General features: G+C 40.7%; 1 protein-coding gene across 2 annotated transcripts in view; it reads right to left on the bottom strand.

Moving 5' to 3' along the window:
• The window catches only part of ZNF106 (zinc finger protein 106), a 70,414-nt gene continuing 58,532 nt past the window's right edge, over positions 1–11,882 (bottom strand). For both annotated transcript variants that reach the window (XM_059372622.1, XM_059372621.1), the window contains exons 16-22: positions 9,948–10,139; positions 9,431–9,493; positions 8,605–8,724; positions 8,083–8,154; positions 7,210–7,281; positions 4,314–4,460; positions 1–3,883 (exon numbers count right to left, since the gene is read on the bottom strand). In XM_059372622.1, the coding sequence (XP_059228605.1) occupies positions 3,827–3,883; positions 4,314–4,460; positions 7,210–7,281; positions 8,083–8,154; positions 8,605–8,724; positions 9,431–9,493; positions 9,948–10,139 (723 nt within the window). In that variant the 3' untranslated portion in view covers positions 1–3,826. The remainder of the gene's footprint in view (positions 3,884–4,313; positions 4,461–7,209; positions 7,282–8,082; positions 8,155–8,604; positions 8,725–9,430; positions 9,494–9,947; positions 10,140–11,882) is intronic.

Raw genomic sequence — 11,882 nt, forward strand, 5'->3', positions numbered from 1 at the left:
TAAACAATTAGTAAAAGTACTTTATTATCCTCTTGAATTTGCTTTATATCTTGCTTTACAAAGTTATGAAGTTCACAGCTTTATACCAAAATGTAAGAAGGCTAAGCTATTTGCTTATAAACATTTTTGCAGTCAAATGTCATCTGATTTCATTCTTCGAATCCATATTCAATATATAAAAAAATTCAGATACCAAGGGTACTGGAGCAGCTCTAGGGCATATATTTCTTTTAAGCAGGAGAAAAGCTCTTCAACAGCCTTTCCTCCTTGACTTCCTCCCCCACCAATTCAACTGGGCTACTACCTTCAACTGTAAAGCAAATCTAGGAAACTTTAGTTGCCATGTGACCCAGCAGCTGTAGTCTGGAGGTGAGGTTAGAGATTATTGTCTAATAAGCACTATGTCTGGTTTATACAAGGACTTCATATCCACTTACACATGGAACTCAGTATAGCCCAAATCACCTCCACCATAGCTTCTACCCTATCAGTCACTCTGAAATCCTGAAGATCATGATGATTTGGGGCAGGGATGAAACCACAGTTTTCCCAATGTGGCAGGCATGGCCTTCGTAACAGTTCTAGGAGCTCTCCTTTTGGTAGCAGAAACAAAATTTGTAAGTCAGCGTATACAAATTATAGTTGTTTGCACAAACCAGAGGGTATGTGCTGTTTAAATCCCACTTCACAATATACTGTGATCTCCCCTCCAGTGAATTCTCTTCCATAAAATATATCATGCCATTCCACTAAGTGTTGTACATCTACTCCCACCATACCATCCACATACCTAGTCACTAAAGGTATCTACTATATTATCTACCCCAAAACCAAAACCAAAAAGCCCCTGTTAGGCAAATGATCACTTAAACAGCAATAATATTGCCTATACATCATAGGTAGGTCAGGAGCTAAACACTCAACTGCTAACTTCTGAGGCAGGAAAACAGTTTCCCCCACAAAAGCAGGAGTGTAGTAGCAATGGCATTCCCTCAAATTCAAGTAACATCAGGTGGAGATAATTCTTTGCTCTTATGTGTTTAACTGCTTTATCACTCAGCAGAGGAGTGTGTTAAAACACATTCTGAACCTGATTAAAAACTTTAGGAAAAAACTTGAAGTGATTGATAGTTTGCCGTAAACTGTCATTAAAATACTAGCATATGCACACCAACGGACGGATACTATGGTTTTCTTGGCTTCCAGCCATTCAAAGTAGACACAGGCAACTAAAGATAACATTCTCATAATGGCCCCCAACCCCTTATAAGAAACGAGGTGGGTTTTATCAGGTCATGGAACATTTCCCTTCCTTCATTAAGTACTAAACACCAAGTCAACACAAAAAGCTGAGCCACAGCTCTTCTCTAAGGGAAGACAGAAGGCTAGAATCAGTTAAGACATTGTTAAAGACAGAAAGCAGCCTAAGTTCTGTGTAACTTTCAAGACTCTTAAAAGCAATAACACAACCATAAGCAGCCAAGATGCTTATGGTGCCTTTATTTCTAAATAGACAGCTAGAACCGTGCATTTAGGATAACACACCAACCTGGGGTTAGAAGAATTTTACAATTTCTTGAAAGAAAGACGGTATTACCATGGCTTCAAAAAAAAAAGTTTGTGAAATGAGGAAAAGTATTACAAATATAGGTACCCACACCCATACACACATACAAGGAACAGTCACAGCTGCACACACAAAGGCAGAAAGACTGTGCACAATTCTACCAAAATTAAACCCAAATCAGTTGTTACTGATTCTGTCAATCTGCTCATACCTTCCCCACGATTGCCCAGCACTTCACATAACCCCTTCCTGCTGTACCAAAGCTCCACCACTCTCCTCTTTTCAGACATGTCCTCGGGCAGGACAGAAGGGCACCCATGCAACAGAGCATGGAAGACTTTCATAGCACACTGCCCAGTCACCATGGAACGCGGCATCACTACAGACCTGAGTAAAACACCAGGATTAGTAATAAATTCCAATACGCCTTCCTGGGAAATCACCCTTCCCAAATCCACACAACAGCCTGACTGCTCTGGTCATCCTTATAAGAAATGGGAAGGAGAGGTAAGAAAGCTTCTGAATCTCATAAAGAAATAGCACAGATACATTTTATGTAAGAGAATCTTCCCTCTGTTCTCTCTCAAGTATCATGCAACCATCAATAGTGCGGTCAAAAAAAAAAAGTTTTCCTGTTCATAAGGATAGAAGTAAATAGTCTGTGGGGCCATTCATTATTTGGTAGTACCTCCTAGATTAGTTCTTGTTTATGGTTCCAGTAAGAACCGCTAGAGCCTTCCCTGGAAAAAAAGAACACATATTTAGTCTTGCATTCACTATCATACCCTCCTGAAATCCCTCATGAAGCTGGGTGAAGTCCCCAGCCCCAGAGCCCAGGTGAAGAGCTGTGAGTAGATGTGTGCACACAAACAGGGCTGGAGAAACCTGTGTGCTCGGCAATCCCAGAAAACAGTATGTATCACATCCCCAAGTCTCATATGTGGCACTGGGCTCTTTTCCCTTCTTCTAGCTCTCTGGAGACTTTTTCATGGTTTTGAGAATCCAGAAACAAAAGGCTAGAAAGCAACACTTCTACAGCTTCTCTCAAGAGTCCAGAGAAATTCCAAAAGCAGTCTCACTAGGCTGTGTTAACTTGGCTGTTCTCAGTGGAAAATTGGAGTCTTTACCTTCCTCATACTCTACTCTTCTTTGCCAGCTAGAAGGGAGGTGAAGGCAAGACTCCAGTTTCAGAAATCAGTTTCTAAAAAGCTGCTTGAGATCCTAAAGACTGTATGCAGATGCTTTATCTTAACTCCCCCATCTTGGGTGCTGTAGGTGGGGGATAAGCACTCTGGGAGCCTAGAGGAAGTATGTGATGGCTGCCAAGAGTCTAGGCACAGCCAGAGAGCGGAACGGAGAGGGTTTGGCAATGGAGCAAACTAAGGGGTTTCACACCCACAACAGGCCTAGAGTCAGAAACTGGAGAGGGAAATAAAGGCTACACTCCAGTCCAAACAGCCTGACAATACCTACACCGTGTGCGCCCGGGGCCTAACAGCAACATTGTAAGGTAGATGTTAGGTCTGTGTACTTTCCTGAACTGAGCACTCCCAGCCAAATGTGCATAGATGTCTGATAGGAAATGCTGTCAGTGAGGACCTGTCATTATGTGATTTGCTGAATTCCTAAAATATAATCAGCAGAGCAGTCACTCTAGCTGTTGAAAATCTACTGTGTGTCCCTTTGGCATATAAAGCCAGCTCTGTCCATCTACAAGGCAAGAGAATAGTGAAACACACTGCACATAATTGTTAAGAAAGGCAACTAGTTGCTTCTAATTTAAATACCCAGTTATTAGAACTAAAAAAATTAAAAGTGATCCTAAAAATCTAGCATTTGCACAAACTTGTACGTAAAAGCTGGACTACGGTTTAAACCATCATAAGAACATAAACTAAAAATCACAAACTAAAAGCAATAAAAAAATAGATATGATTAGGGTCAGACCGGGCATCGAATTAAGATCTGTATCTTTAATCAACATCTGGAGAATACTAGTAGCACAGATTACTACGTTCCATGCTGTCCCAGAGAAGTATGGTTCCTTAAAATCTGTTTAAATCTGACAAACCTCCAGTAAGAACTTAAAGTGTACCTATCATCCCATAGAGCTGCCCAGACTTACACTAGTGGTAAGCCTGGCTAGTAACCATTTTCTCCCTCCCTGCTTCTCTGGGGAAGGGAAGACTGTGGCCTCTGAGAAGGGCCAAAGTAAAATTAGTTCAAACAATAACTTCCCAACATGGGAGGCAAAAAACTTCACGAATCAATTTTGCTGTCATCCTCAGCATGTCGTTCAATGTGTCCCGCAGCGTCCTAGGAATAAAGGGAAAAGGGCCTGTGAGAGAAAAGCTGGTAGTAAGACAAGAGAAAATTCAAGCCAAGGAGAGCTTCCCGGGTACATTCTAAGATCCATACATGGAAGGCGATTTATATGAAACTGTGCACTTAACGATCAGTTCTTATCTCACACAAAAATATTGTAATAATCCTCCAGGTCCAGTTATTAGATTAGAAACATTTAAAAACATTCTCTTAAGGCTCTTTCTCAAAAACTCTCAAAAGGACTACCTAATTCATCATTTGAAACCTCATTAAGCTATTCCCCAAATCTCTGAATAATAATAAAAAGGAAAATCCCTAAACTCTATTTATTCCAATTCTGAACATTCTAATAAGGCCTAAAGGTCTGCCTGCTCTGAGGAGTCCAATGACCCCAGGTAGGCCTCTGGTCCCACTCACGTACCTGTTTGGATCCTTTCCTTGCAGTGAAGAAAGCATCACAGTTCTTCCAGCGACATTTCAGAGTTTGAAAGTTTGGATTTGTATGGTCAGTGAGCAAATGTTGTTTCAAATGATCCACAACACCAAATATCAGAGAGCAGCCGTGCCACTAGGGAGAAAGGCAATGAAAGGGTAAGCAGAACAAGTACAGGAACCATGCAATCACAATTAGAGCAGTCCTCGCTTGTATCCTGTACGGACTGCAGAAGCAAAAAGCAAGCCCCTTATTCTTTAATTCTTGGCTAGAAAATATAACAAAGCTGGAGGCACCCACATCAATCACCAATATTCTGAGGTGACTGGAAAGTCTCAACACTTTGCTCTACTGAGAAGGTGAGGCACCCAGATAGCCACATTGTTAGAGGAAAAGGTTAGCAAATATTGACGGACATGTTACCATAAAATTCAGTTTAAGCCACTTTATTTTTTTATCTTGCCATCATAAAATGTGTTCCCTAGTCCATTTATTATAAAAAGGGGGTTGCTGGGTGGCTCAATCAGTTAAGCATCTGACTCTTGATTTCAGCTCAGGTCACAATTTCAGGATCATGAGATGGAGCCCTGAGTCAGGCTCCATGCTCAGCCGGGAGTCTGCTTGAAATTCTCTCTTTCCTCCCCACCCTCACCTCTCCCCCACTGCTTGCTTTCTACATAAATAAATAAAATCTTAAAAAAAAAAAAAAAAAGGGCAAAGAGTTCTCTATAATACTGAAGGGGCTTCAGTTTCACAATTTCTGAGAACTGCTGACTCGTGAACTTGAAAATAAATATGTCTGACAAAGAAAACTACACCCTGGAAGACTGACTTTACAGAGAATCTTTATCACTTGAATCACAATCTTTGTTTTTACTTTTTACAGATTTTATTTATTTATTTATTCATTCATTTAGCATGCAAGTGGGGAGAGGGAGAGAGGAGAGGCAGAGGGAAAGAATCTCAAGCCAACTTCCCACTGAGCATGGTGTCCAACTTGGGGCTCAATCTCATGACCCTGACATCATGACCTGAGCTGAAACCAAGAGCTGGATGCTTAATCAACAGATCCACCCAGGCGCCTCTCTCTCTCTCTTTTTTTTTTTAAATTCCTACTTTACTAAAAATGTGACTCAATTCTCAATTTCACTTGTTAGTCAGAAAGCATCAAGACTCTTTGTCTTGGTTTTTTCCCCTCAAGGCTTGCTTATCTTAAACCCTACAATTCTAACAGGTTCATTTCTATAAAATAATGCAAATTTGATTTTTCCTGCAGCACTATTCCATCCCTCCACCCTTAAAACCAGATGGTATTTTCTCCATTTCTGTAGGTGAATTAACCCTCTGTATTCTAGATCCTGCTGTACTATATTTTGTGTCCTTCACTGAGAAAACCAAAAAGCAAACCAAACCATGAATACATGAGTATAGGATAGTGGGCAGGTCACAAAAATAAGCACTTCCACGTTTTATTTCACATACAGTTGGCCCTTGAACAACATGGTCTCAAAATGCACGGTCCATATACACTATGGAGTATTATGCCTCCATCAGAAAGGACGAATACCCAACTTTTGTAGCAACATGGACGGGACTGGAAGAGATTATGCTGAGTGAAATAAGTCAAGCAGAGAGAGTCAATTATCATATGGTTTCATTTATTTGTGGAGCATAACAAATAGCATGGAGGACAAGGGGTGTTAGAGAGGAGAAGGGGTTGGGGTAAACTGGAAGGGGAGGTGAACCATGAGAGACTATGGACTCTGAAAAACAGTCTGAGGGGATTGAAGTGGCGGGGGTGTGGGAGGTTGGGGTACCAGGTGATGGGTATTATAGAGGCACGGATTGCATGGAGCACTGGGTGTGGTGAAAAAATAATGAATACTGTTTTTCTGAAAATAAATAAATTGAAAAAATTAAAAAAGAAATGCACGGGTCCACTTACATGTGAACTTTTTTCAGTAAATATAGTACAGTACTGTAAATTATCTTCATTCCCTTATGATTTTATTTACTTATTTAAGTAAGCTCCAGGCCCAACATGGAACTCAAACTCATGACCCCGTAATCAAGTCACATGTCAAGAAGCCAGGCACCGCTTCTTAAATCTTAGTAACACCTTCTTTCTTCTAGCTTACCATAATGTGAGGAAACAGTATATAGGACATATAACATACAAAATATGTGTTATCGGTAAGGCTTCTGATCAAGAGGAGGCTATTAGCAGGTAAGTTTTAGGGAGTCAAAAGTTATATGTGGATTTTCAACTGCACAGGGTTTGGTACCCCTAAGCCCCTACACTGTTCAAGGGTCAACTGTACTTCTGTAACAAGTGATATTTTTGTAAAAATGTACTGATTTATAATAAAACAAGCAAAAATCACCAGAGAGAGGACCTCTGAAGGGATAATATGTAGCCATACTTCATATCTAATCTTATATTATTCATGAAAGAAGTATGGAAACATTTTATGTATAGCTTTAAAAAATAAGTTTCCTTGGGGAATCTGGGTGGCGTAGTTGGGTAAGCATCCGACTCATGGTTTTGGCTCAGGTTGTGATCTCAGGGTGGTGAGATCAAGCCACATGTCAAGCTACATGCTCAGTGTGGAGTCTGCTTGATTCTCTCTCCCTCTCTCTCTCTTCCTCTCCCATTCATGCTCGCTCTCGTGCTCTCTCTCTCTCCTCCTCCATCTAAAATAAATAAATCATTTTTAAAAATAAAAAATAAAACAATAAAAATAAGCTTCCTTGTCCTCCAGTGGGAGGCAAAAAGTAGATGCTCAAATATAAAAGTGCTTAATTGATGCTAATGACGATCTATAAATTAGCCTAGCATTAAGCAACTCCTAAGTCTTGCTAGGAGAACAGTTTCACTCCTTACCCAACAACGGTAATTCTGCATCAGATTCAGCCTCACAGCTTGAATACTGCCATCGTAACAGCCAGTATAAATCTGGAAAAAGTGGTTTCTCGTATTAGACCAAAACAAAACACACAAAAAAATCAATAACTAAACATCCTCAAAATATGTGTCAAAAGCTCTTTGTGCCGGCTGTAAGAAAACACAAACCAAAACCAAGGCCAGCCCTGAGTCCTACCATGGCTAAGTATGTTCTAGCGCAGGTACTGTGAAGCTCTGCTTCTTAGAGAGCCACTGCTGAGAGCCCAGCTGAGAGCAGCAGTGCAGGGCTGGAGGCCCCAGGACCCCAGGCCCCTGAGCACGGCACGCTATACTACGCATTACACGGGAGCCAGCTGCATTCCATCGCTATAAGAGGTGCTACTAATCAGAATCTGATAAACATCCACTCTGCTTCAACCCCATAATTTAAAAATAAAATAAATTGAGGTTTAGCAGGGTTGAGTGAATTAGCTTCTACTTTTGACTGCTTTCGTTTCGCCATACTGGCCAGGTCTCCTGACTCCATTCCAATGTTATGTTCGGATCGTAATGGCTCTGGAAAAAGCACCACTCAATTTTTAGGGGACAGGTCTTAAACTTATTTTCTCTTTCATGGGGGTATCAGATTTTTATTGTAATTATTTTCACTTATCAATATAGCAAAGAGAATATTCAACAATGTCACTGGGTTACTTCTCAGTGATACTACACCAAAAGATAAAGGATTCAATAATGAGGCATATCAGAAACAGATATCATCTTTGGGAGTGATAGAGAGGAACATTATCATCAGTTTGTAGTTTTTAGTGAACATATTTTAAAGCAATATGTGACATGGCTAATAATACTCACCATACTTTTATGGATGGTCATACACATAATCATGTCTTTGTGTCCTCCATAAACTTGCAGTCGATCATGGGACTTAGGTGGAGGAACAAAACAGAAAGATAATTAAGGTTATTCATATACTGTGTTTAATAAGCATAATCCCCGGAGGCCTCTGGCAGGATTAAAACCATACCCGAGGCACTATGTGGGGCACCGGGAGCAATTTCACAGAAACGTAATTTCTGTGTCGTGTCAAAGTCTCCAACCTGAAACTGCACACGGGGAGCACTAGGCAAGCTTTAGAGACTACCGCTGCAGCCTGTAACCCTCCGGTAGGGACCTGAGCCTCACCACAAGCCTCGGAGTATTTTTCTGAAAGTATAGCCCACGGACCATCTACTTCATTATCTAGAGGTCTTCTGAAAAAGTGCAGATTTCTGGGCCCACCCTCAACCTTACTATATTTAAAAAAAAATTTAACACCTAACCCAGGCAGATCTTCTCCCCAAATTGTTGAAGCAAAAGAGTAGATCTAAATTCTACCTGTAATTCATAGACACGAACAAATTTATCCAGGCAAGCAGTCACCATCACTTTTCCTAGGATATTCACCACAGTCACTGCATGATTGTGACCTTTATAGATCCGCACGAGCTCACCAGTCTGCATCCAAAAAGAGACAAGTCACTAGATTGATTTTCAAGATTCCTTTCGACTTTTGAGATTTCGGGTTCCATTATTCCCTAAGTCATAATTCCGAAGCTACTTATACGTAAGGGAGCTGAACTAATTTTAACAGCTGAAGTACTCACACAAGCATTTATCACAATACAGGTATACAACATATACGAAATGTACCCTGACGGAGAGAAGCTGGTGTCACAGAAAGGGAAGGCCCACAACTCTATCTGCGTGTATTTTGTAGGTGTTGACGTATTTCCATTTTTCTCATCCCACTGCACCTGGACAAGTCCCTGAGGCTGCACTGTCCCCAGGTTTATAGCCAGGCACTGAGCTCCACACAGCTGCCTCTAGGACCCGAGCAGAGTCTCTTGGATGTTTTTATTTGTTCTATTTTAAACTACATAACATACACACTTTCTTGGAGCCTCAGCTGCTCAATTTATCTCAAGTTCAAATGAAACAAACTAAACCTTACATAAACTTTGAATCTGTCCCCCATTAAAAATGTTGATCGGGTCAGAATTTCCAGATTGCTCACTACCTTCCAAGAGCTCATGCAGGTACAGACTGTTATTAAGCTTTTCACTAGAAAAAGGGCTTTCATTTGAACTGCAGGAGGTCTGAGGAATCCTTCAAGCTTTCACCATCATTCCATTAAAGATTTCTTTACATCAACACAACTTACATGAATGTTATGGGCATGGACTGACTGATCGCTGGAGCCACTGAACACAAGGTCATTCACCACCTTAAAGAAAAAAATTCATTGAGTTAGATTTGGTATAAGGGTCTGAGCTTTCTCTGTAACCTGTAAAGCACATTGTTGAATTCTAATTTATAACCTACTTTGAAATGAGCATGAACTAGGGACAAAACAGTAAGTTCCTCAAATTTTCTAAAGTGAAACTTCTGTCCTACCACCAGGTACTGGGATGAATCGACAACGTATTATTGGGTTTGCTGCCTCCTCAGAATGATTGTGAAATAGCCAAGAGAGCTTTAAAGTATATGTACATTCTATAATAAAATACACCTCTCTGTTAATACATTAAAATACAGTACAGTGACGCAAGCACTGTAATATCATTGCTCTTTTCAAGATGATGTGCTCTAAACAAGACATTAGACAACAAGGGAATTGCCACTCAAACCCTTCTATGGGTGACAGACAACCCACTCCTCTTCTCTTGCCCTGTACTTGCCTTCATGCAAAGAATGGTTTTGCTGTGGCCCTCCAGAGTTCTGAGGAGGAGTCCATTCCGTGCATCACGAACACTAATGGTACAGTCATAAGACCCAACAACGAGCAGCTTTCGGGCGCCTTCCTGTGCTGTGGCAAGACAGCTAACAGCCCGAGGGCCATGGCATTCGAAGATTTCAAGTCGTTTATTGTTCTGAAAAATAAGCCACCATTATATGAAGTAAAGGAAACTCAGCTGGTAAATGTCAAAATCAACTAACCCAAATCACTACCTTGATACGAATTCTCTAATTCTATTATCTGTACTTAAGTCTCATACCCCATCCCTGTCTTTAACTTCACAACCTCTGCCATTCTCATTCCAACTCTCTTTGTGTCCAAGACTCCCTCCTCCCCCAATCCAGTGGGGGCACAGCAAACTCTTGCATTATAAACACATTTCTAACTTTAAACTACAGTATCTGATCATAATTAGTACTTGATTCTCTTTTTATGCCTTCTCTCACTTCCCTTACATTAATGATAACAAATGATCAACTTTTTTTTCCCACATTCTAACATATCTTCCATGCCTTAGACCCAGAAACCCTTTCCCTGATTTTTTTCTCATCAAAAATTTTGCAATCAATTAGTCACATTTCCAAATTTCTCCACTGAGAATTACTTACTGAGGTCTAATTTTGCTAAGAGTCTCTCATTCTCTACCTTTCTGTTATTCTCAGTTTCTTCTGATTTCTCGTTCTATGTCATCTATCATCACATCATTTAGTGAACTAGAGAAGTCTTTTACATCAGTCAGAATGGCATGGTCACATCCTAAATTCCCAAACATTCCTTAACCTCAGATCTTAGACTTACTTCCCTCATCCCCATACCAGTCTTGCTCCTAAATTCTCCCACTTCTCAAAAACTTCTAAAAAGGATCTTTGGGGGTGAGGGGTGTGCCTGGCTGGTTCAGGAGGTGGAGCATGCTACTCTTAATCTTGGGGTCATGAGTTCAAGCCCTATGTAGAGATTGCGTGGAGAATATGTTAAAAAAAAAAAAAAAGAGAGTCTATAAATAAATAAATAAATAAAATAAAATAAAATAAAAAGGAACTTCAGGTGCACACAAGTGGTGAAACTCCCAGAAGCTAAGCACAAAGCAGCAGCTGGGAGTGTCCAGGGCTCAGCAATGACTCCAACCACCTTAGGTGCTCGGGAGACAGGCTGGTGGGAGTTCAGGGCCAGGCACAGAGAACCAACCCTGGCTTTCTTTTGAGATCTCAGAAGCACTGCATTCTAGGTGTGTGGCCAAACCAAAAAGGGCCCAGCCCTCATAAGAATTCAAAATTCCCATGTCTGCAGAGATTCTGAAATCTCTCTGTCAAGGTCTATCCTCTCTGGGGCTTATCAACCAGTTAGGGATCATTTCCATTTGAATTTTTTGTTCTCACCCTGCCTCAAACGTCCTGCTCCTAACTTCTATCCTCCTTTGATAATATTACTCTCCCCAAAAAGGAATGAGGTCATTATCAAGTTTTATCCTTTAAAAACTTTTAAATTTATTCTTTCTTCTTCATTTCTATTGCCCTAACCAAATCTAATGTAGGCTTTTAACACTTCACATATAAAATGCAACAACTTTCACTAATGATCCTTCTGTGATCTATTCCTATCAAGTGAACCATATAACTTGGTACTTGATTATCTATGGACCAGATTGTTCTTAGTTGATTTTAAGCTGCTTCTTCTTCTTTTTTTTTTTTAAAAGATTTTATTTATTTATTTAACAGACAGAGATCACAAGTAGGCAGAGAGGCAGGCAGAGAGAGAGGAGGAAGCAGGCTCCCTGCTGAGCAGAGAGCCCGATGTGGGGCTCGATCCCAGGACTCTGGGATCATGACCTGAGCTGAAGGCAGAGGCTTTAACCCACTGAGCCACCCAGGCGCCTCTG

The sequence above is a fragment of the Mustela nigripes genome, chromosome 13 (assembly GCF_022355385.1).
Source record: "Mustela nigripes isolate SB6536 chromosome 13, MUSNIG.SB6536, whole genome shotgun sequence".
In the NCBI taxonomy this organism is placed as follows: domain Eukaryota; kingdom Metazoa; phylum Chordata; class Mammalia; order Carnivora; family Mustelidae; genus Mustela; species Mustela nigripes.